This window comes from Phyllobates terribilis, unplaced genomic scaffold (assembly GCF_046119375.1).
Source record: "Phyllobates terribilis strain yellow unplaced genomic scaffold, ASM4611937v1 Scaffold_4__5_contigs__length_816908805, whole genome shotgun sequence".
NCBI classification, from domain to species: domain Eukaryota; kingdom Metazoa; phylum Chordata; class Amphibia; order Anura; family Dendrobatidae; genus Phyllobates; species Phyllobates terribilis.
In genome coordinates, this window is record NW_027362764.1 from 222118337 (window position 1) to 222144656 (window position 26320).

General features: G+C 45.2%; 1 protein-coding gene across 1 annotated transcript in view; it reads left to right on the plus strand.

Moving 5' to 3' along the window:
- TOPBP1 (DNA topoisomerase II binding protein 1) overlaps window positions 1–25544 on the plus strand; it is a 95492-nt gene extending 69948 nt beyond the window's left edge. The window contains exons 26-28 of the mRNA XM_073678096.1: window positions 474–563; window positions 14524–14685; window positions 25142–25544. Coding sequence (XP_073534197.1) covers window positions 474–563; window positions 14524–14685; window positions 25142–25276 — 387 coding nt within the window. The 3' untranslated portion in view covers window positions 25277–25544. The remainder of the gene's footprint in view (window positions 1–473; window positions 564–14523; window positions 14686–25141) is intronic.
- The last annotated feature ends 776 nt before the right edge of the window (window positions 25545–26320 follow it).

A 26320-nucleotide genomic window follows, 5' to 3' on the forward strand; every position in this document is an offset into this window, starting at 1 on the left:
GCTTGTAGATTTCTGAATGTGTGGTAGGTAGGAGTGTGCTTGGTGGGTGAGGATTTGTGAGCATGAAGAAGTGAATGTTGTGGTCAGAGAGGGGTAGAGGTGAGTTATCTAGGTAGGAGATTGAACAGAGCCGGACAAAGACCAGATCAAGGGTGGGATGCAGATGGGGAGGTGGGGCTGTTTATGGGAATGTTGGAAGTCTCCCAGGATAAGGGTTGGTAATTCTGAGGACATGACGTGCGGCAGCCAAGCAGAAAAATGGTTTCTTGTGCAGTATCTTTGTAAAAAGGTTAATCACTCTGAACTTCAACTTCCTGAGAAATCTCAGCCCATCTTTTCCAATGAGATCATTGAAGACCTTATTGAGTGTTAGCGGAGCTCTCAAGGTTCTCCTAATGAATTACAGTATAATAATAATAATGTTATATAAGAACAGTTGTAATTCTATTAAGATTGTGTTTAACCCTTTTCAGGGAGCTTTCAGTGGATGGAGAGTTATATTAAATGTTGATCAAGCAAAAGAAGCTGGATTTAAACGTCTTCTACAGTCTGGAGGAGCAAAGGTCTGTGTCTTATACAGTCTTGTTTATTCTTAATACGTTCCCCTCTAAATACAGTGAACAAGTCCCAGCATTAAAGGCTAGCAAGAAACCTTACCATTCAGGTCAGATGTAAAAGAAATTCTGGCACCTAATGAGAAGAATAAATAAATATGAAAAATGTAAATATATATCTATATTAATGTGTTTCTGTATATACAATATATGTGTATGTATAGATGTGTATGTATATACGTATACATACACATATGCAGTGGAGACCAAAAGTTTTGCATTTTTTTAAAAGTGTGATTACTTCTCTCTTGTTGTGATTCTATTTTTCTGGTTATGAATTGAAAGTGCATGAAGTTGTCATCATGCAAGACCATAATTTTAACCATAATGCTTTTGAATATAGGTATGGTCATTTAATTAACCGGTTCAGGACCGCCCACTGTACATAAATGTCGGCGCTGCCTGGGCTCTGTGCAGCGCCGACGTTTAAAAACGGTGGGTGGTCCCGCAGCGCTCAGGACCCCCAGGGTCCTGCAAGCGCTGCGGTTCTGGTGCAGAGCGATAGCTCTGATAGGGGAGATCATCGGGACCTGATTGGATCAGGTCCCAATGATGTTAACCCTTTGCTATCTTCTATATGCCGCGATCTATAGTGATCGCGGCATATAGAAGATAGTGAGAGGAGAGGGGGTCGTCAACTTACCTCTCAGATGGCCCCCTGATATCTTCCAGGACCTTCTGTTGTTATGGCAGCTGGAGGTCACATGACCTTCTCCAGATCTGCCATATATGGTGTCCTGCTGAGCTCAGCCCTGCAGCTGAGTCCAACAGGAGACACTGACTGTGAAACAGTCAGAAAAGATGTCATGCAATGTTATACATGTCTATTACATTGCATGACATCAGTGATTAGAAAAATAAAAATTAATGTCCCATACAGGGACTAAGTAAAAATGTGAAAAAAAGTCAAAAAAATGTTTTCAAACTGTTAAAAAAAAATCACAAAATAAATAAAAATTAATAAATAAAATATTAAACCAATAAATCCGTATATTTATGCAAAAACAAAAAAAGTACACACATTTGGTATCGCCGCGTCCGAAAGAACCCGATCTATAAAACTGTCACACTAATTAACTCCTTCTGTGCACACCGTAATAAAAATAAATAAAAAACGGTGCAAAAAACGATGCTTTTTCATCATATCGCCTAACAAAAAGTGGAAAAAAATGCGATCAAAAAGCAAAATGGAAATAAAAATGATACCGCTGAAAACGTCATCTTGTTCCGCAAAAAAAAAAAAGCCACCATACAGCTCCATCAGCCGAAAAATAAAAAAGTTATAGCGCTCAGAATAAAGCGATGCAAAAAAAATATTTTTTCTCTAAAATTGTTTTATTGTGTAAAAGTGCCAAAACATAAAAAAATATACAGTAAGTGTAGTATCGCTGTAAACGTACTGACCCGAAGAATAATGCTGCCTTATCACTTTTACCACATGCAGAACCGAATAAAAAAACCTCAAAAAACAATTCCTGAATTGTTGGTTTTTGTTAATTTTACCTCCCAAAAAACGGAATAGAAAGCGATCAAAAAATGTCACGTACCCAAAAATGGTACCAATAAAAATGTCAACTCGTCCCCCAAAAAACAAGCCGTCACATGACTGTCGGCCGAAATATGGAAAAATGATAGCTCTCAAAATATGGCAATGCAAAAACTAGATTTTGCAAAAAAAAGCGTCTTTGTGTATGACAGCTGTCAGTCATAAAAACCCGATATAAATCTGGTATCTCTGTAATCGCACCGACCCGAAGAATAAAGTAATCTCTTCACTTATAAAGCACGAGGAGCGGCGTAAAAAATAAATAAAACCAATTCTTCACCTGCTACAGATTTGTTTATTATGTCTCCCAAAGATTGCAGTAAGGCTCTGCTCACATTTATCCTGCGCTCTGCGCTGAGCACTTACACCAGAGTTTCCGTGTAAATATCTGAAATACGTTCAGACGGAACCCATGACGGAAGATTCCTTGTAATGAGGCCGATATAGGCACTGTGGATGCCGTCTGGCCTGTGATCCCACAGTGTCAGTTTTTTTAGGCGTGCATAAAAGTGCGGTTGGCCACAGTTTTGTACACTTCTGAAAAAAAGGACACCTCTAAACAGAGGCCAGACGGAGTCCAGAGTATCTCTGCTGCCTCATTACAGTGAATGGATCCCGCAGGAGTTTCATCTGAATTACATCACTTGGAAATTTAGATGGAAACCCCGATGTAAGTGCTCAGCCTAGAGCTCCGGATAAATCTTACGTAAAATGTTCCCAATAAAAGCTTCAACTCAGTCCTCAAAAAAACTAGTCCCCACTCAGGTCCGTCATCTGTTAAAAATATTCCAAGTTACTGGTAGCAGAAGGGCTCTGAAAAAGCGAAATGGCCCTTGCCCCCCAAAAGAAATTCAGAAAATTTTGTGCTCCCAAATCCAAATGCCTATTCTACAATAATTTGTTCTCCAATTGTCAAATAGCGCTCCATCCCTCCCAGATCTCGCCGTATGGCTGAGCGGTACGATACAGCCACATATGGGGTATTGCCACTTTTAGAAGAAATTGTGTGACACATTTTGGCACCATTTTTACCCATTGCCCTGTGTGAAAATGTAAAATCTGAGGGTAAAACATTTTTTTGTCGTAAAAATATAATTGTTTTTTTCACTGCCCAATGGTATAAATTTAAAAATTAAAAAATACTCACTACTTCCCTAGATGAATTCCTTGAGAGGTGTAGTTTACAAAATGGGGTCACTTGTGGGGGTTTCTGCTGTTTCGGCATGTCAGCGACTCTTCAAATGTGACATGGTGTCCGCTGCCTATCCCAGCCAACATAGCGCTCCTTTCTCTTCCGAACCCTGCCGTACACCAAAGCAGTTGTTTTCCCCCACATATGGGGTATCGGCGTACTCAGGAGAAATTGCACAACAAATTTCATGGTACAATTTCTCCTGTTACCCTTATGATAATGCAAAATTTTGGAATGAACAACATTTTTTGTGGGAAAAATGTGAAAATTTTATTTTTACGGCTCAATATTATAAACTTCTGTGAAGCACCTGGGGGTGCAAGGTGCTCACCACACATCTAGATAAGTTCCCTAAGGGGTCTAGTTTCCAAAATGGTGGCACTTGTGGGGGGTTTCCACTGTTTAGGCACATTAGGGGCTCCCCAAATGCGACATGGCATATGCTAATTATTCAAAAAATTTTACATTCAAAAAGTCAAATGGAGCTCCTTCCCTTTCAAACCCTGCCGTGCGCCCAAACAGTGGTTTACCTCCACATATGGGGTATCAGCGTGTTCAGGAGAAATTGAACAACAAATTTCATGGTGCAATTTATCCTATTACCCTTATGATAATGCAAAATTAAGGGATGAAAAACGTTTTTGTGGGAAAAATGTGAACATTTTATTACTCTGTCGCCTCATTGGGGGACACAGGACCTTGGGTGTTATGCTGCTGTCCACTAGGAGGCGACACTATGCTTATCTGAAAAAGATTAAGTGTGGCTCCTCCTCCGCAGTATACACTCCCGGACGGCATCAGCCTACTCCAGTTTTTGCTTAGTGTCGCATAGGAGGCACACCTCAGACCTTCACTCGTCCCTCGCTTCAGCACGGGATTACAGATGAAGAAAAGAGGGTCTCTTAGATTCCCGACATGGCTCCTTCCTCTGCCCCCTTCTAGGGGTGCACAGTTGAAGTCGAGATGGCATATTCCCCATGTTGCTCCTTTTCCGGCCTCTCGGGTTCAGGCTTGAAGTTGAGACCCCCCCCCCTCCTTCTCCAATTCCTCCGGTCTTGGGTTGAAGTTGAGGCGAGGAAAAAAGCCCTCTGACGGTGACAGCAGCACCCTCCCTAATCCCTCCCCTGGGGGTATTAGGTTGAGACACCATCAGGTAGGGCATGGACAGTAGCAACTGCAGCTCTTACCAGCCAGCACACCGCAGCCAAGGACCAGCAGCAATACAGGAACCCCAGCTTGACTGCGGGACCCTGTAGGAGCCGGGGGGAGTGCAGGCAGCCATGACACACACAGGCACAGGCCTTCACAGGCTCTGTACCTGCGGCAGCTTTTCATCTTTTCAGAGCCCCCTCCCACTTATGCCCCCACCGCCATTCTGCCTTTAAATCTGGGGGGGTCCGGTTCTGATCCGACCCCCACCCCGGACTACCGCGCTGGCCTGGAGACCTTTTGGGCATAGAAAATAAATTTACACCGCGTCTTCGGCCTAGCCGAAGCCACCGCCCATTTTCCGGCCCGCCACCCGGATGATGATTTTGACTCACTGCGGTGTCAGACACTGGGCGGATCTAGGCTGCAGGGCGCGCATCTCCATAGCAACTGCCGCCCTTACAGTGTTCCGCCCCCCCTTCTCCTTCATCTCTGCAAGCAGGAGAAGAGCTACGGCGGCCATCATAAGCTGCAGGACATTCACAGGCCAGCCAAGTCTCCGGGGAGGCACAGGACCAGGCACCTTCAGTGCTGTTCACAGGGGCACATTGGTGGGGTAAGTTCACAGTCTGAGTTACCTCAGCTGTGAATTTTATTACTCTGTATCCACCTTGCATAGCCACTCCAGGTGCACTATGCCGGGCTCAAAGTCTAAGAAAACCAGGCAAGACTGCTTTTACGCTTTCTGTACAGCCTGCAGTAATGCTCTTCCCAGCGGCAGCACATATCCGCATTGCAAGGATTGTACTCGGACTACTGTGCCAGAGTCCCAAGTAGCCCCTACCAACCCTTCAGTGTCTAATGCTACGCCGGAATGGGTCACTCAAATGTCGCAATCTAAGACACAGTCCATAGATAACATGACCTCCAAATTGCTTCAGGCTCTGCAAAGCCATACCTCGGCTATGAATGCTACCCAACAAAGGGAAAGCCGGACTCAGTCACATACTGACCCAGACACATCCATGTCAAGGTCAGGACGCAAGCGCACCCACAGGTCACGCTCATCTGCGTCATCCCATAGCACACGGTCATCCCTGTCTAGGGAGAGACGCCGTAGTCCCTGGTCATCTACACAGTCCCCTACCAGGGACAGACATTATATTTCTCCGCACCAATCCCCGTCCAGAGAAATCCCCCATTCTGGGTCACCTAGGAGACACCTTAGTGATACACAGCAGTCAGAAGGCATCCGCGATTCTGACTCAGACAAGGAAACTGACGGATCCCTAACTCCAATCCCACCTAGCAATGCAGCGCTAGTTGAGGACATAATCTCGTCCATACATCGGGTGCTGGACATCTCTGATCCGATCCAGGACGCACCACAAAATAAGATTTCATTTGAAGGAGCTCTGAAACCACCTAAGGTTTTCTTGGATCATCCAGAATTTAAATCTATCCTCACAAAACAATTCTCACAGCCTCACAAGAAGCTTACCAATCGCAAGTTTCTGGAGGCCCGTTACCCATTTCCAAAGGAAACCACCAAAGAATGGACAGACCCACCAGCAGTGGACACCCCAGTCGCCAGGCTGGCAGCACAGACACTTCTTTCACTGCCAGATAGCTCAACCCTTAGGGATGCAGCAGACCGGCAGGTAGAAAGTATGGCTCGCTCAATTTGCGAAACCACAGGGGCCTCCCTAGCCCCTGCGTTCGCTTCAGTCTGGGCAGCCAAGGCCATACTGGCTTGGGCAAAAAATCTACAAACTGGCCTCCAAGCTTCTGCCCCTGAACTGTCGGACCAAGCAGTTCAGATAGCAGTTGTGGCAGATTACATGCTTCATGCAGCTCTGGATTCTGCAAGGGGTGCAGCGGGGGCAATATCACACGCCATCACAATTCGGCGTATCCTTTGGCTGCGTGAATGGAAAGCGAACGCAGCCTCAAAGAAGTCCCTCACGCACCTTCCATACCTCAGCAGTCGACTTTTCGGTGAAAGCTTGGACGCGATGATATCCAATGCCACCGGGGGTAAGAGTACCTCTCTTCCCCAACTAAAACCCAAGCGCAATTATAACAAGCGTAACCAAGCTCGCTTCCGATCCTTTCGGAACTCTTCCGGCTGGTCCGTTTCACAGCCACCACAAAATAACAGCCACTTCACACGCAGGGAAGACTCGAGGCCGACACAAAAGTCGGACAAATCCTGGCAGTCAGAGGCTGGCCACTCAAAATCAAAAGGAGAAAAATCTAAGAATTTCTCCTCATCATGACTCACGGACTCAGGAAGACACCCCCACCTGTAGGCGGCCGACTTTTACTCTTTCATCAAGTCTGGCTTCCTATTACAGAAGACAGGTGGGTCAGGGAACTAGTGTCTTCAGGATACAAAATAGAGTTCATTTCCAACCCACCAAACAGACTCCTTATATCTCTTTCCCCAAAACCGCCAGTAAAAGCTTGCGCCTTCCACCAAGCGGTCTCATCGCTTCTTCAAGCACAAGTCATAATACCTGTCCCCGCAGCCGAGCGCTACCAAGGGTTCTGCTCCAATCTTTTCATAGTCCCCAAGAAAGGAGGAGGGGTACGGCCCATACTAGACCTAAAACAACTCAACAAATATGTACGAGTATGTCACTTCTGTATGGAGTCCCTCCGGTCAATCATTGCATCCATGGAAAAAGGAGAATATCTCGCCTCCATAGACATACAAGATGCATACTTACATATACCGATTGCACCTGCCCATCAGAGATTTCTCAGGTTCGCAATCGACCAGGACCATTACCAGTTCGTGGCTCTCCCGTTCGGACTCTCCACGGCTCCCAGAGTGTTTACCAAAGTCATGGCAGCCACCATGCACGTCCTACACTCCAGAGGCATAGTAGTCTTTCCATACCCGGATGATCTTCTCGTCAAGGCTTCTACCTTCAAGGACTGCGAGCTCAACGTCTCAATCACAATCGACACCCTGAGTCGCCTAGGTTGGTTAGTCAACCTACAAAAGTCATCACCAACCCCAAACCAGTCTCTGACATTCTTGGGAATGCTATTCAATACCTCCAAGGGCCTAGTGCTTCTCCCCAAAGACAAGGCACTGCCTCTCCGTCTAGGAGTTTGTACTCTTCTCAGCAAACCCCCTCGATCTCTCTGGTTTGCCATGAGAGTCCTTGGCAGGATGGTGGCGGCAATAGAAGCGGTTCCATTTGCCCAGCTTCACCTCAGACCTCTCCAACTAGACATTCTCAAGTCATGGGACAGGAACCCTTCTTCTCTCGACAAGAAGTTCCAGCTGATGTCGTCAACCAGGAAGTCTCTTCACTGGTGGCTCAACTGGACCTCTCTAACAAAAGGGAAATCTTTTCTCCCAGGTCAATGGAAGGTCCTGACCACCGACGCAAGCCTGACGGGTTGGGGTGCAGTACACCTACACCACAGAGCACAGGGCAAGTGGTCCCCAGCGGAAGCAACCTTGCCCATCAACATCCTGGAGATTCGTGCCATCCTCCTGGCGTTGAGAGCCTTCCATCACTTACTGGCAGCCTCTCACATCAATCGGACAATGCCACGGCCGTGGCATATGTCAATCACCAAAGGGGAACCCGCAGTGCCAGAGCGATGCGAGAGGTGACACGCATCCTTCACTGGGCGGAGAAAACGAGCTCCATTATCTCTGCGGTCCACATTCCGGGTGTAGACAACTGGAAAGCAGACTTCCTCAGCCGACAAAGAATTGACTCGGGAGAGTGGGCTCTCCATCCCGAAATCTTCCAACAGATCTGCCATCGTTGGGGCACTCCGGACGTGGACCTAATGGCGTCTCACCTCAATGCCAAAGTCTCCAACTTCATGGCCAGAACACGCGACCCGAGAGCGCTAGCGGCGGACGCCCTGGTTCAGGACTGGACCCAGTTCCAGCTCCTGTACATTTTTCCACCTCTCCCCCTGATTTCCAGAGTGGTGAGAAAGATCAAACAGGAGGGAGTTCCAACCATCCTAATCCACCGGACTGGCCCAGGCGTACATGGTACGCCGACATCGTACGACTCACAGCAGACGTTCCCTGGCGTCTTCCCGACCGCCCGGATCTTCTGTCACAAGGCCCGTTCTACCACCAGAACTTAGAAGCCCTCAATTTGACGGCGTGGCCATTGAGACCTGGGTTCTAACCCAGGCAGGTTTTTCGCCAGATGTCATTAAAACCATGATCAGAGCACGAAAACCAACCTCTGCCAAGATTTACTACCGTGCCTGGAAAGCCTTCTTTACCTGGTGCGAATCTCGTAACCAGACCCCACTCCCTTATTCCCTACCCAGGGTACTCGGGTTTCTCCAATCGGGTCTAGAATCCAGACTTTCCCTGGCCTCCCTTAAGAGCCAGGTGTCAGCTCTTTCAGTGCTTTTTCAAAAGTGCATTGCTCATAAACCGCAAGTAAGAACATTTCTCCAGGGGGTTTCCCGATTGGTTCCCCCCTACAGACGACCTCTAGAAGCGTGGGACCTCAACCTGGTGCTGACAGCATTACAGGATACACCCTTTGAACCCCTTAGGGAAGTCCCACTCCGTCTTCTATCCCAGAAAGTGGTTTTCCTCGTGGCAATCACCTCGCTACGCAGAGTGTCTGAACTCACTGCACTCTCCTGCAGACAGCCCTTCCTGATTTTTTTTTCCAGGACAAGGTAGTCCTCCACACGGTTCCATCCTTCCTCCCTAAGGTTGTGTCCAGCTTTCATCTCAATAAAGAAATTTCACTACCGTCCCTCTGTCCGGTTCCGGTTCATAGTGGAAAAGGCTTTGCATGTGCTTGACCTTGTCAGGGCACTGCGTATCTATGTGTCTAGGACTGCGCCTTTCCGGAATTCTGATTCTCTTTTCCTCCTTCTGGAAGGTGGCCGCAAGGGTCTGTCAGCTTCTAAGGCTACCCTTGCCAGGTGAATCTAATCCACCATACAACAGGCCTACCGCCTCAAAAACTCGCCTATTCCAGCAGGTATTACGGCACATTCTACACGTGCGGTAGGGGCCTCCTGGGCCCTTCGGCACCAGGCTTCGGCACAACAAGTGTGTAAGGCAGCCACCTGGACCAGCCTACACACGTTTACAAAACACTACAACGTTCATACGCAGTCCTCAGCAGATGCGTGCCTGGGCAGACGTGTTCTGCAGGCGGCGGTGCCCCAATTGTAGGGACCAGTCTACACAATATTCGTCCATTGCTTCCCACCCAGGGACTGCTTTGGGACGTCCTGTGTCCCCCAATGAGGCGACAGAGTAAAGGAGATTTTTGGGTACTCACCGTAAAATCTCTTTCTCTTAGCCTCTAATTGGGGGACACAGCACCCACCCTGTTGCCCGTTCCGGGCCGTTAAGTTGAGTTCTCATATTGGTTTTCCTTTGATTTCTTACATAGTTGCCTTCTTATAGGCATGGTTATGTTATCTATGTTACATTCCTCCCACTGCTTTTGCACAAAACTGGAGTAGGCTGATGCCGTCCGGGAGTGTATACTGCGGAGGAGGAGCCACGCTTAATCTTTTTCAGATAAGCATAGTGTCGCCTCCTAGTGGACAGCAGCATAACACCCAAGGTCCTGTGTCCCCCAATTAGAGGCTAAGAGAAAGATTTTACGGTGAGTACACAAAAATCTCCTTTTTACAGCTCAATATTATAAACTTCTGTGAAGCACCTTGGGGTTCAAGGTGCTCACCACACATCTAGATAAGTTCCCTAAGGGGTCTAGTTTCCAAAATGGTGTCACTTGTGGGCGGTTTCCACTGTTTAGGCACATCAGGGGCTCTCCAAACTCAACATGGCGTCTGCTAATTATTCAAACAAATTTTACATTCAAAAAGTCTAATGGCGCTCCTTCCCTTCCGAACCCTGCAGTGCGCCCAAACAGTGGTTTTCCCTCACATATGGGGTATCAGCGCGCTCATGAGAAATTGCACTACAAATTGTGTATTCCATTTTTTCCTGTTACCCTTGTGAAAATAAAAAAAATTGGGTCTAAAGTAACATTTTTGTGAAAAAAAGTTAAATGTTCATTGTTTTCTTCCACATTCCAAAAATTCCCGTGAAACACCTGAAGGGTTAATAAACTTCTTGAATGTGGTTTTGAGCACCTTGAGGGGTGCAGTTTTTAGAATGGTGTCACTTTTGGGTATTTTCTGTCATAAAGGCCCCTCAAAGTCACTTCAAATAAGATGTGGTCCCTAAAAAAATGTTTTTGTAAATTTTGTTGGAAAAATGAGAAATCGCTGGTCAACTTTTAACCCTTATAGCTTTCTAACAAAAAAAAATTTTGGTTCCAAAATTGTGCTGATGTAAAGTAGACATGTGGGAAATGTTATTTATTAACTATTTTGTGTGACATATCTCTCTGATTTAAGGGCATGAAAATTCAAAGTTTGAAAATTGCAAAATTTTTGCCAAATTTCTGATTTTTTCACAAATAAATGCAAGTGATATCGAAGAAATTTTGCCACTATCATGAAGTACAATATGTCACGAAAAAACATTCTCAGAATCAGGGGAATCCGTTGAAGCGTTCCATAGTAATTACTTCATAAAGTGACAGTGGTCGGAATTGAAAAAATTGGCCTGGTCACGAAGGCAAAAACAGGCTCTGGCGCGAAGTGGTTAAAAGAAACCTGACTGGCAAACGTTTTACATATACTATTTATTGATCACAACATAGAGAGTAATTCATTGTTTACAATGCCATAACTTAGTAATTTGTAGCATAACCTCTTGCTTTAATTACTGCACCGCACCGTCGGGGCATTGAAGCCACTAGGGTATTCAAGACATCTTGAGGGATCTTGCGCTATTCCTTTTGCAAATCTGCAAACAATTCATCTTTATTACTATGGGTACAGGCCCCAACTCGTCGCCGTAACTCATCTCAAAGGTGCTCTATAGGGTATAAATCAGGTGATTGGCTTGGCCATTGCAACAGGCGAACATTTTTTTCTTTGCTAAAGAAATTGGATGTGTGCTTAGGATCATTGTCTTGCTGAATTTTCATCCCCTGCCTACTTTGGTTTTACCATGTGGCAGCATTACATTCTCCAGTATCCTTGTACATGGTAGCATTCATATTTCCATCAATTCTATGCAGATGTCAGATGCAGAAAAGCAGCCCCAAACCATGACCTTGCCACCACCATGTTTCACTGTAGGTGTTTGGTACCTTACATCATTACGTTTTCCAGTTGGGCGGTGTATATAGTGCTTGCCATCATTACCAAACAGATTGAACTTGGATTCATCTGACCACAACACCTTAGACCAGAGGTCCCCAACCGCCGGTCCGCGGACCAGGACCGGGCCGTTGGGGTTTTTCAGCCGGTCCGCGGCGCCGCTGACAGCTAGCTCCGCGGCCCTGCGCCTGGTCAGAGCTCGCTCTGTGTGGATTTATAATGTTTTCTGCCATAGCCGTGACAGCTCGCAGCTCCCGGCAGAGAACATTATGCAGGACGGGGTGGGGCGTCGGGCGGGTCTTAGTGACGCAGCCCTCCACAGCACAGCATGGTACCTGTTGTACGTCACGGGGCGGGTCTTAGTGACGCGGCCCTCCTGCACAGCATGGTGTGTTCCTGACGGGGTGGGGCGGCAGGCTCTCCTCACTGACACGCCCCCGGCAGAACATGTTATGTGGGGCGTGCTGGGGCAGCAGACTGGCTTCAGTGACGCGGCTCCCGGTACCGGTGTTCAGTGTGTAGCGCTGCTAAGCAGCAGCGCTGTATACACTGACGCTCAATGTACAATGCTGCTACTTAGCAGCGCTGTACACCGAGGTCCCGCCAGCATCCTCCCCATACAGCTCCACCCCTCCATAACCCCACCCCCATATGACCAAAGCCCCGCCCCCACCCCCACCGGGCCATGGAAAACTGGTCTTGCTTAAAGCCGGTCCCTGGTGCAAAAAAGGTTGGGGACCTCTGCCTTAGACCAATCTGTCTCTTTCCATTGCCAGTGTTTTTTGGTAAACTCAAGTTGGACCTTCCGATTCTCTGCAGAGATGAAAGGCTTCTTGACTGGAACTCGTGCATTCAACTCTACTGCTCTTAGCCGTCGCACCACAGTTTGGCGACTCACTTTGACCCCATATTCTTTGTTCAATCCGTGAGAAATCTGTACAGCACTTTTATGGACATCAGATACTGACTTTTTCTTAATAATGTGATCAACTCTGGAGGAAGTTTTCTGTGCTCGTCCATTTCTAGGTTTGTCAGCTATTCCATAACCTTCTTTTTCTTTTTTAACCCCTTTACCCCCCAAGGCAGTTTGCACGTTAATGACCAGGCCAATTTTTACAATTCTGACCACTGTCAATTTATGAGGTAATAACTCTGGAACACTTCAACGGATCCCACTGATTCTGACATTGTTTTTTGGTGACTTATTGTATTTCATAATAGTGGTAAAAGTTGTTCGATATGACATACATTTATTTTTGAAAAAATCAGAAATTTAGCGAAAATTTAAATTTTGCAATTTTCAAAATTTTAATTTTCATGACATTAAATCAGAGAGATATGTCACACAAAATAGTTAATAAATAACATTTCTCACATGTCTACTTTACATCAGCACAATTTTGCTAGAGAGAGATTTTGCTTAGAGTTATAAGGTTTAAAAGTTGCCCAACGATTTTTTCATTTTTCCAACAAAATTTACAAAACCCTTTTTTTAGGGACTACATCACATTTGAAGTGACTTTGATGGGTCTATATGACAGAAAATACCCAGAAGTGACACCATTCTAAAAACTGCACCCCTCAAGGTGCTCAAAACCACATTCAAGAAGTTTATTAACCCTTTACATGCTTCACAGGAATTTTTGGAATGTGGAAGAAAAAAAATGAACATTTAATTTTTTTCACAAAAATGTTATTTTAGTCCCCAATTTTTTTATTTTCGCAAAGTTAACAGGAAAAAATAAACCCCAAAATTTGTTGTGCATTTTCTCCTGAGCATGCCAATATATACAGGTGCATCTCACTAAATTAGAATATCATCAAAAAGTTAATTTATTTCAGTTCTTCAATTCAAAAAGTTAAACTCAAATATTATATATAGAGTCATTACAAACAAAGTGATCTATTTCAAGTGTTTATTTCTGTTAATGTTGATGATTATGGCTTACAGCCAATGAAAACACAAAAGTCATTATCTCAGTAAATTAGAATACGTTATAACAGCTTGAAAAATGTTTTTAAAATCTGAAATGTTGGCCTACTGAAATGTATGTTCAGTAAATGCACTCAATACTTGGTCGGGGCTCCTTTTGCATCAATTACTGCATCAATGTGGCGTGGCATGGAGGCGATCAGCCTGTAGCACTGCTGAGGTGTTATGGAAGCCCAGGTTGCTTTCATAGCAGCCTTCAGCTCGTCTGCATTGTTTTCCCAATGGGGAGAGGCAGAGCGTGCGGTGGATTCCGGATGTAACTCGGGGGGTTACCCCACCCACAACCCAGCAGCCACTGTGGAACGCAGAAGACAAAGACCCCCGGCTGCGGCCGGAACTTGTCGTGACGTCAGCGGATGTCAGAGCAGCCGGGGGTCACGTGATGCCTCTGAGCGGCCAGTGATAGCGCCGCTCACAGGCAGTATCTGCAACATAAGCTAATTACAAAAATCCTTAGGGGCCCCCGGGGTGATACTTTGGGGGGATAATCTAAAGTACTGGACAATACAATGGGAGGCAAGTATAGGTTAAACATCGATTCATCAAGATTGGTGACTTTCTGGCAGAAAAGCTTTGAATTGCCTATTGTATGATTAACCAGCGTCCTTGATAGAAGTATTGGAACAGTGGCTAGTATCTTTGCCTATTTTTGCCACTACACATAGTTCATATTCAGATCCCTATAGTAAATGTGCTCCCGGTAACTGATGTACTAATTGCTTCATGGTTTGTTTTTGTCTTGCTTGTCTAACTATCTCTATTTTAGATTTCTTTATTTTAGTCTTTTAAGAATCTTTATGCGCCTTATGTTTATTTCTAGGTATTTGCCGGCTATTCTCCCTCTTTGTTTAAGGAAGCAACTCACTTGTTTGCAGATTTTAGTAAGCTGAAACCTGAAGATGCTAAAGTCAATATATCTGAAGCTGCAGTACAAGGGGTGAACTGTTTGAAGCCGGAGTACATTGCTGACTACTTAATGAAGGTTTGTTCACTCTGGGGTTATTCTGAAAATAACTCGTTTTTTTTAATTTGTTGGAGCTCTGTACTGTGGTGTCCCTCAATTATTCCTCTTGAGAATGTTTTAAAAAAAAAAAAAACGTGACAACTGAGCATCAATGTATGTGCATATACAGTGGCTTGCGAAAATATTCTCACAAACACACCCCCACCTTGGCATTTTTCGTGTTTTGCTAATTCACAATCTGGAATTTCACTTTTTTTTGGGGGGGGGGGGGGGCTTGGATCAGTTCATGTAAAGAACATGTCTACAACTGTGAACATATGGTTTATGTTTTATTGTGAAGAAACAATAAATAGGACGAAATAACTGAAATCTTCAGTGTGCATAACTATTCACCCCCCTAAAGTCAGTGCTTTGTAGAGCCTCCTTTTGCTGCAATTACAGCGGCAAGTTGCTTTGGATAAGTCTCTTATGAGCTTTCCATATCTTGCCACTGAGATTTTTGCCCATTCCTCAAGGCAAAACTGCTTCAGCTCCTTCAAGTTAAATGGTTTTCTCTGGTGAACAGCAAGTTCATGTCTGACCACAGATTCTCAATTAGATTAAGGTCTGGACTTTGACTAGGCCACCCCAAAATATTTACATGTTTCCCCTTAAACCACTCGAGTGTTGCTTTAGCAGTATTCTTTGGGTCATTGTCTTGTTGGACGGTGAACCTCCATCCCAGTCTCAAATCACTGATAGACTGAAACAGATTTTGCTCAAGAATATACCTGTATTTTGAACCATCCATCTTGCCCTCGTATCGAACCATTTTCCCTGTCCCTGCTGCCGAGAAACATCCCCACAGCATGATGCTGCCACCGCCATGTTTCACTGTGGGGATGGTGTTCTTGCGGTGATGAGCTGTGTTAGTTTGGCGCCAGACATAACGTTTACCTTAACAGGCAAAAAGTTCTATTTTGGTCTCATCTGACCACAGCACCTTCCTCCATACGTTTGGGGAGTCTCCCACATGTCTTTTGTCAAACTCAAAACGAGCCTTACAATTTTTGTTTCTAAGTAAAGTTTTTTTCTGTCCACTCTTCCATAAAGGCCACCTCTGTGGAGTGTACTGCTTATTGTGGTCGTATGGATAGATACTCCAGTCTCTGCTTGGGAACTCTGCAGCTCCTTCAGGGTTATTTTTAGTCTCCGTGCTGCCACTCTGATTAATGCCATCCTTGCCCAAGCTGAGCGTTTTGGTGGGCGGCGCTCTCTTGGCAGGTTTTTTGTGGTACCATGTTCTTTCCATTTGATGATAGTGGATTTGATCATGCTTCTGGTGATCATCAGAGATTGGGATTTTTTTTTTAATAACCCAACCCTGTCTTGTACTTCTCAACAACCTTGTCCTTAACTTGTTTGGAGATCTCCTTGGTCTTCATGGTGTTGTTTGGTTAGTAGTGCCTCTTGCTTAACCCCTTTGCCCTCCAAGGCTGTTTGCATCTTAATGACCAGGCCAATTTATACAATTCTGACAAGTCTCATTTTATGAGGTAATAACTATGGAACGCCTCAACGGATCCTACTGATTTCTTTTTTTCGTGACATATTGTACTTCATGATGATGGTGGTAAAATTACTTCGAGAAGACTTGTGTTTATTTGTGGAAAAAAAACGGAAAGTTGGCAAACATTTTGAAAATTATAAGCATGCTGGTGCATGCCCTCATCATCTCCTGCCTTGACTACTGCAACATCCTTCTCTGTGGCCTACCTGCTAACAGTCTCGCACCCCTCCAGTCCATCCTCAACTCTGCTGCGCGACTAGTTCATCTCTCACCTCGCTACTCCTCTGCTACCCTCCTTTGCATATTCCTTCACTGGCTCCCAATTGCCCAGCATATCCAGTTCAAACTACTAACACTGACCTACAAAGCCATCCATAACCTTTCTCCTCCGTAGATCTCTGAACTAATCTCCCGATATATTCCCTTATGTAATCTCCGGTCCTCCCAAGACCTCCTTCTCTCCTCCACTTATTCGTTCCTCACCCAATCGCCTCCAAGATTTCTCCTGAATATACCCCATCCTATAGAATTCTGTGCCTCAACACATCTGATTAGCCTCCACATTTGGATTCTTCGGACGTAACCTGAAAACCCATCTCTTCAAACAAGCTTACAGCCTCCCATGACCTTGCTTGCTGCCACCTCAACACCACCGGAGCTTCTGCAACCCCACCTCAACCTACTGTCTCCTTCTCTGTACCAGTCTATAATTTTTTTAGTTTTGTTTACTGTAAGTGATATCTGTATTTGGTATGTAAATAATAATATCAGGGTTAAATAATTTATAAAGGTTAAAAGTTGACCAGCGAGTTTTAATTTTTCCAACAAAATTTACAAAACTTTTATTAGGGACCTCATCACATTTGAAGTGACTTTGATGGGTCTATATAACAGAAAATACCCAAAAGTGACACCATTGTAAAAACTGCACCCTTCAAGGTGCTCAAAACAACATTCAAGAAGTTTATTAACCCTTCTGATGCTTCACAGGAATTTTTGGAATGTGGAAGAAAACAATGAACATTTTACTTTAGACCCAAATTTTTTTTATTTTCGCAAGGGTACCTGGAAAAAATAAACCCCAAAATTTGTGGTGCAATTTCTCCTGAGTACCAAGATACCCCATATTTGGGGGAAAACCACTGTTTGGGCGCACAGCAGATCTCAGAAAAGGAGAGGCGTTTTGGAACACAGACTTTGATGGAATGGTCTGCGGGTGTCATGTCGCACTTGGAGAGACCCTGATGTGGCTACACAGGGGAAAACCCCCACAAGTGACCCCATTTTGGAAACTAGACCTCTCAAGGAATTTATATGTGTGGTGAGCACCTTGAACCCACAGGTGCTTCACAGAATCTTACAATGTTTATCTGTAAAAATGAAAAAAAAAAATTCCCACACATATATTTATTTATTTTAGCCCCCAATTTTTTTATTTTCACAAGGGTAACAGGAGAAAATGGACCACAAAATATGTTGTACAATTTCTCCTGAGTACGTCGATACCCCATGTGTGGTCAAAAACTACTTTGAGGCACAGTGCAAAGCTCAGAAAGGAAGAAGTGCCATATTGGAGTTCATATTTTGCTGGACTGGTTTGACGGTGCCATGTCACATTGGCAGAGCCCCTGAGGTGCCAGAACAGCAAAATTCCCTCATAAGAGACCATATTTTACCTCTCAATGAATTCATCTAGGGGTGCAGTGAGCATGTTGACACCATATGTGCCTCACAGAATTTTACACCATTGGGCGGTGAAGAAAGAATAGTTACATTTTTACCACCAAAGTTTTGTTTTAGCCCCAGATTTTACATTTCATTTTCACACTGGGAAATGGGTTAAAATGACACCAAAATTTGTCACACAATTTCTGCTAAATGTAGAAATACCCCATATGTGGCTGTACAGTACTGCTTAGCCATACTGTGACACTCAGGAGGGACGGAGCGCTATTTGCCTCCTGAAGTGCAGATTTTCCTAGAATAGTATGCGGACTCCTTATACTGAGACCCGAAGGGCAGAATCACCCCTCAAATTACCCCATTTTGCAAATGATTCCCCTTTGGGAATTTATCAACAGGTGTGGTGAGGATTTAAACTACATGGGTGTTTGATATTTTCACTCAGCAACATCCTTCTGCTTGTTTGTGGAAAACTGCCGTTGTAGTGACCAGTACGTTATGCCCAGCTCATGCTTCTGGAAACATGCACTTGTAAATTAGGCGAGCTCTCATCGCTACAGAAATGCCAAAGATGTGGATGCTAATTATTGCGGTTTAGGCACACTGGTTCAGAAGGGAGGGGGGCATTTGGATTTGGGAGCACATAATTTTCTGAATTTTTCTGTCACCCATGACGGCACAACAAGAGAGGGGATCCACCCTTCAAGGACAGGAAATCTTCAAGATAAAAAGGGCAGCGCCTCTCTCCGCCTCAGTGGTTTCCTGTCCTTGATGGGGGACCTTCTGGCTCGACAGCGACGTGCGTGCTGGCAAGAAGAAGATAGAACTTACCTGGGCCGGTCGGTTGTGGCAGGGCATAGTCTCTGCTACGGCCGGCCCTGTGCGTGCTGGAAGCGCCACGGAGGGCGCCCGATTTGGGTCTCCTCGCGTGCGGGCAGAGGTGTGCGGCGCCTACACAGCATGGTTGCCGGCAACACCTGCGTTCCGGATGTGACGTCACGGGGCACGACCTGAAGTGACAAATCCGGAAGTCATGCTCCGATGACGCACACCGGGACCTCTGACCCCCAGATGTAAAATTTCGGGGGAGATACCGGAAGCTGTGGGCTCGCCGGCCGGTGATCTCCCTGGCACAATGGTACTTAAGTGTAGATCACAGGCTAGGCAGGGGCACAGTGTACCGCAAAATGGCTTCACAGCAGCAGGAGGAGACAGAGCAGCCTCGGTGCCAGAAGCGCACCCAGGAGCAATTTCCACCCCAGGATAGGCGTGATGGGCGTTCTGGGACACGCAGCACCAAGGATTCAAGATCCAGCCGGCATAGCTCAAGCAGGATCGAGGATTCCACGGTCTCCCGAGGAGAAGTGTCGGATACCGTCCTGCCTCCTGTTTCAGTACCCCGCTTTTATCTGCTGAGTGGCGAGTGAGCTACATGAAAGTCGACGTATTAATGTAGACTTTCTCTCTCCCTCTTTCTCTCCTTCCGCTGTGTCAGGATGTCCCTAGAAAGAGTACAGGGAAGTCCAAATACAGGTTGTGTGCCCTGTGTGAGCGAGGTCTGACTAAGGACTGGCCAAAAAATGTCAACAGTGTATTGAGGAGACCATTTCGGAGGGAGCTTCAAACTTTGCTTCAAATTTAAAATCTCTTATTAGGACTGATGTCGAAATAACTAAAATCCTTTTCTCACCCAAAGGAAGCTTAGACTCAGAATCTGAGGAAGGAATGTTGGATGACTCTAGCAACTCTTCCTCTTCGGATAGCGAGTCAGGCACAGGTCACTGTTTTCCCCTGGAAAGTGTTGATAAATTAGTTAGGTCCACAATGGGGCTGGTTGACCGAAAGGCAAAAAAATCAGTCCAAGACATAATGTTTGGGACTCTGGATCGGAAAAAAAACGAGTTTTTCCGATCAATAAGGTGCAAGGGATCATCAAAAAAGAGTAGGGTAGACCGGAAAAGAAGGGGCCCCTTCCATCCTTTTGATGAAGAAGCCACTGCATCCCGGAATAAAGCCCCGAAGCTGGATGTTGCGGTATCCAAAGCTTCTAAAAGATCTTCTCTCCCTTTTGAAGATAAAGGGATGTTTAAGTACCCAATGGACCGGAAGGTAGATGCCTTCCTTAAAGGTACTTGGGAGTCATCGGCAGGGGCGTTAAAACCAGCCATATCCGCAACCTGCACTGCCAGATGGTTTGGCTAGACAGGTTAGAAGACCTGGTTAAAAACAACACGTCACAGGATTCCTTTCTGGCCACTCTTCCCGTTTTGAAAGGAGCCGCGGCCTTCCTGTCTGATGTCTCTGCAGATTCCACCGAATTGGAAGCTAGATCTGTGGCCCTATCTAATGCTGGCCGTTGAGCAGTCTGGTTAAAATGGTGCCCAGGGGATATGCAGACGAAAGGAAAATTGTTCTCTTCCGTGTGAAGGAGATTTCCTTTTCAGCACCACTCTAGACCCAATTCTTGAGAATGAAGGAGACAACAAGAAGGGATTCCCTAAATCTTCCTTCTCCGCGTTCAAGCAGTCCTTTCGGAGGAAGAAATTTATCCGCAGAAGATCATCCACGGAACAACCTAGATGGGAAGATCGTCCCAGGAAAGGAAAAGTTTTTTTGTTCAGCGGGCCCTCCCAAGAAAGTAAAAAACCCTCAAAGTGACTCTTTATCCCAGGTGGGAGGGAGGCTCTCGCTCTTCCTCCAGCCTGGGAAAGGATCTCTTCAAACAATTGGATCCTCAGATTGATAAGATCAGGGTTGAAACTGGAATTCCTGAGGAACACATAAGAGCGATTCATCCTGACTGCCATAAGATCCTCTCCGCCAGAACAACAGGTGTTGGAGGAAGAGCTGTTGAACCTCCAAAGAAAGAACGTGTTACAGGAAGTGTCACCAAAAGAGGAGAACAGAGGATTCTATTCCCCCTTGTTTCTTGAAAAACACGGACGACACATCCAAGGTGATGATCAACCTGAATGGCCTGAACAAATTCTTGAACATTCAATCATTCAAGATGGAGACAATAAGATCAACTATAAGCTTATTTCCCAGTTGCTACATGGCAGTACTGGACCTGAGAGATGCATATTATCATGTGCCAATCCATCAAAACTTTCAGAGATACCTCAGAGTGGCTGTAACTGTACAGGTGATCATCAAGCACTTTCAATACAGAGCCCTTCCCTTCGGCCTGGCAGTGGCACCCCGCATATTCACAAAGCTTATAGCGGAAGTTACGGCTTATCTCAAGGAGGAAGACAGATTGATCATCCCATACTTGGATGATTTCCTAATAGTTGGAAGAACTTGTGATCATTGCCTGGCTCAAGTAGATCAGGTGTGTGCCATCTTAAGAAACTCTCCCTCACAATGTAATACATTCACTGCATTGGTGGTTGAGGGTGGACACAATCCAGGTGGGAGTTCCCTGGGTTCCCCTTTTTACCAGGGTAATTACTACAGATGCCAGCCTCAGGGGGTGGGAGGCGCACCTAGGCAACCACCTGATACAGGGAACTTGGTCAGAGACGGAAAGTCTGGAGTCCTCAAACATGTGTGAGTTACGGGCAGTAGAGAACGCACTAATCAACTTTTTACCCTTCTTACAAGGTCACCATATAAAAGTACTGTCCAACAATCAAGTCACAGTAGTGTATGTGAATCACCATTGGGAAACTCGCTCGAAATCCCTTATGCAGATAGCAGGGAGGATATTTTCTCTAGTGGAGGGGAAAATCCTCTCGTTAAACGCTCTTCATATCAGAGGAAAATACAGCACGAAGGCAGACTTTCTGAGTCTTAAGCCACTTTTGCAGGGAGAAAGGGCTTTAAACCCTTCAGTCTTCCGTCAGCTAGTTGCCATGTGGGGGTCTCTGGAGGTCAACCTATTTGCGACCTGTAGGAACAGCAAATTAAAAAAGTTCTGTTCTCTGAATCCCACGGAAAATCCTCTGGTAGTAGATGCCTTCCAGTGCAGATGGGATTTCAGACTGGCATACGCTTTTCCCCTGACATGTCTAATTCCAGCTGTGTTGAGGAAGGTACGGGAGGATCAGACACGAGTGATCCTTATAGCCCCTGTCTGGCCCAAGAGGCCATGGTTCTTTTGGCCGAGAAGCATGTCTATCACGGACCCCTGGATTCTTCCGGAGATCCCCAACCTTCTTGCTCAGGTCCTATATTCCATCCTCAGGTGAAAGGATTGCACTTAGCAGCCTGGAACTTGAGAGGTCGTTACTAGAAGGCCAGGGATTCTCTTCAAATCTGGTTACTACTCTGCTAGAAAGTAGAAAACCAATCACTACAAAGATTTATGGTAAAACCTTGAAGAAATTATCTACAGGATCCTCCCTTGGGGGGAGGGGGAGGTTCCCGTAAAAAAAAAAAAAAAAAAAAAAATTTAGAATTTCTTCAGAAAGGGCTGGAAAAAAGCCTAGCGGTTAGCACCTTTAAAGGTCCAAATTTCTGCCCTAGGGTCCGGCCTTGTATAATTATAATCTAGCTGATAACAGATGGATAGCTATATTTGTTAAGGCATGTAGTAGAGCCAGACCAGCCCCTATAATAAAGGTCCCTTCTTGGGATTTAAACCTAGCGCTGAATACGTTAACTGACTCTCCCTTTGAGCCCCTTAGCACAGGGTCCATAAAGTTGCTTACCCTTAAAACAATACTTCTCGTGGCCCTGACATCAGCACGTTAGTGATTTACAGGCCCTGTCTGCGGATCCACCTTTTACCTTAACTCTAGACGATAGATTAGTTTTGAAACCAGACCTTGCTTTCTTACCTAAAGTTGTATCCAAGTTTCACTTTCACTCAGGAGGTAGTCCTACCATCCTTCTGTCCCAAACCTAAAAATAGCAAAGAGGAAAAATTTCATACCTTGGATGTTAGCAGATGCCTTATACACTATTTAGCATCCACAAGCTCATGGAGGAAGGATAGGGGTCTATTTGTCTCCTTTCAGGGCTCCCAAAAAGGGACAAAGATTTCAAAAGGCACTCTATCAAGGTGGATCAGGGAAGCCATCAGGATGGCCTATGCGGGGTTAGGCAGAGATCCTCCTGAAGGCCCACTTTATGAAAGCTATGGTAGCGTCCTGGGCAGAAAGAGCAGACGTGTCCATTGAACAAATATGTAAGGCGGCCACATGGTCATCTCCGTCCACTTTCTATAATCACTATAGACTCGACCTTTCTGCCTCCTCTGATCTCACGTTTGGGAGAAGGGTTCTACAGGCTGTGGTCCCTCCCTAATATAAATAATTCTTTGTAATTCTCTCGTTGTGCCGTCATGGGTGACAGAAAAACATATATATTACTTACCGGTAATGTTTTTTTTCGGAAGCCATGACTGCACCCTTATATTCTCTCCCTGTTACTGGGGTGTTCACCTTCCAGTTGGTGGGTATTGAGTTATTCACATGGGTGAAAGTTTGTATATGATAAAATTTATGTACTCTGAGATGTCCTCTCATGCTCTGTAATCCACTGAGGCGGATCACTGGCCCTCAGTGATTATATTTGGCCCGGGGACTGTGGGGCCCATTATACCGTACGGAGGACTATGTGGGGCCCATTATACCGTACGGAGGACTATGAGGGGCCCATTATACCGTACGGAGGACTATGTGGGGCCCATTATCCCGTACGGAGGACTATGTGGGGCCCATTATCCCGTACGGAGGACTATGTGGGGCCCATTATCCCGTACGGAGGACTATGTGGGGCCCATTATCCCGTACGGAGGACTATGTGGGGCCCATTATCCCGTACGGAGGACTATGTGGGGCCCATTATCCCGTACGGAGGACTATGTGGGGCCCATTATCCCGTACGGAGGACTATGTGGGGCCCATTATCCCGTACGGAGGACTATGTGGGGCCCATTATCCCGTACGGAGGACTATGTGGGGCCCATTATCCCGTACGGAGGACTATGTGGGGCCCATTATCCCGTACGGAGGACTATGTGGGGCCCATTATCCCGTACGGAGGACTATGTGGGGCCCATTATCCCGTACGGAGGACTATGTGGGGCCCATTATCCCGTACGGAGGACTATGTGGGGCCCATTATCCCGTACGGAGGACTATGTGGGGCCCATTATCCCGTACGGAGGACTATGTGGGGCCCATTATCCCGTACGGAGGACTATGTGGGGCCCATTATCCCGTACGGAGGACTATGTGGGGCCCATTATCCCGTACGGAGGACTATGTGGGGCCCATTATCCCGTACGGAGGACTATGTGGGGCCCATTATCCCGTACGGAGGACTATGTGGGGCCCATTATCCCGTACGGAGGACTATGTGGGGCCCATTATCCCGTACGGAGGACTATGTGGGGCCCATTATCCCGTACGGAGGACTATGTGGGGCCCATTATCCCGTACGGAGGACTATGTGGGGCCCATTATCCCGTACGGAGGACTATGTGGGGCCCATTATCCCGTACGGAGGACTATGTGGGGCCCATTATCCCGTACGGAGGACTATGTGGGGCCCATTATCCCGTACGGAGGACTATGTGGGGCCCATTACACTGGAGGATCACAGTTGAGGCATTATACTGTGTTGAAGTCACCATACCTGCTGAGAATACTGTACAGTCATCATACCATGCATGTGGGGTTATCCTACTGTGTTTGGAGGGCACTTTTGTTGGCATTATATTTTATTAATTGTATTATTTATTACTTCAAAGTTGTTTTTATCCTTTTGTTATTACATATTTAAATTAGGCCATTGGGCCATATGCTTTTTACTGCTTTTAAATAACATTGTATTACAGTATGCCCCATTTGTGATTATGTGCTAATTTTATTCTAAGATCTGTTTATTAAAATGTACTTTGTGTGACAAACAAATTCTGTCTCCATATGAAAAGTTTCAGCATTATATTTGATGAGGAAAAACTTCCTCAATTGAAGACATTTTTTTTTATATAAATATCAAGGTTGGACCGCGAACTTGTCCAAGTTTTTATTTTGGCCCTCTGCGTATTTGAGTTTGACATCCCTGCTCTGTCTGCTTGTTAGTTTATTTATACATCTCTAGGAGGAATAACAAGAATAGCACAATATACCATGTTGTCCTGCTACTCAGACATGAGTAGTATTTATTTAGATTTTTTATTTTTTTTTAAAGCAATAAATATTTTGGCCCTTTATAGTTTTACCTTTTTATTTTTTTTGTTCTCATCCCCATTTTCCTAATTTTTTTTTCTGTTTCTGCCATTCCTAGGAACCACCACCTCCTCCCAACAACTACAGTCTCCCAGATGCTGTCCCCTATCTGCAGACTGCAATCGCTACAATGTCCAATAAGAGGAAAAACTCTGGAGAAATGAAAGATGTGAAAAGGTCTAGGTTATATTAAGATGAGCATTTTTATGTAATGTTATGTATAATTTGTCTTTTTATCAATTGTGTTGAATTGATTTGTATAAAAAAAAAAAAAACATTTTAATATTAACAATAATAAAAAAGGCATTTAGCTGTGCTACCTTTTTGTATTTTTAATACATCCTTCTTTTTACTTGTCAGGCCCGTACTATTGTTAACAGATGTTATATTGTGCACACAGTAGGATTGCAGAGTAATCCTGCTGCACATAGTCTGTGGTACATGAGCACCATCTATGAATTAGTATTTTAAGATTACTACTGTTTTTCCCATTATGCTATTGTTCATTTTTGGCAATTACTACCTTGTAAATTTTGTTTTACAAAATAAAAAAAAAATAAAAGCTACCTCTTCACTCTAAATTTGTTATATTTTCAATGTTATATTCATTTAGTGATCAGTTTATTGAAATCAGTAGTTTCTAACTTGCGCAATGCATTGTTCACACACACACACACACACACACACACACTTCATTTCTGTTAGTTGTAAACAGACGTGTCAAATCCTTGTTCTACAGCCAAATTGGTTCAGAGACGAAAACAGTTGAACTTAACTAATTTTGTGGTGCTGAAAACAAATATAAGCCTTCAGTATTTTATCATCTTAGGGTGACCTATCAAAAAAATTAGTGCTCTCAAAATATGTTGATGCAAAAACTTTATTTTCCCAAGAAAACGTCTTTTAGTGTGCGACAGCAGCCACACAGAAAAAAAACATCTAAGGGTGCGTGCCCACGATGCATTTTTCAAGCATTTTTCCTGCGGAATTTGCGCAGCGTAAACGCTTGTAAAACGCTTGGTAATCCGTCCCCCATGGTCCCCAATGACATTCCGCAAGTTCGGTGCCCATGCTGCGTAATTTTCCGCAGCGTGTCCATTATTTGTGCGTTTACGCATGCGGAATTGCCTTCTCAATGCATTAGAAAAACGCAAGGCAATTCCGCATGTACAAAACGCGCGAAAAACGCATGTGAAATTCGGCATGCGTTTTTCCAGGCAAGGACATGCAGAAATTA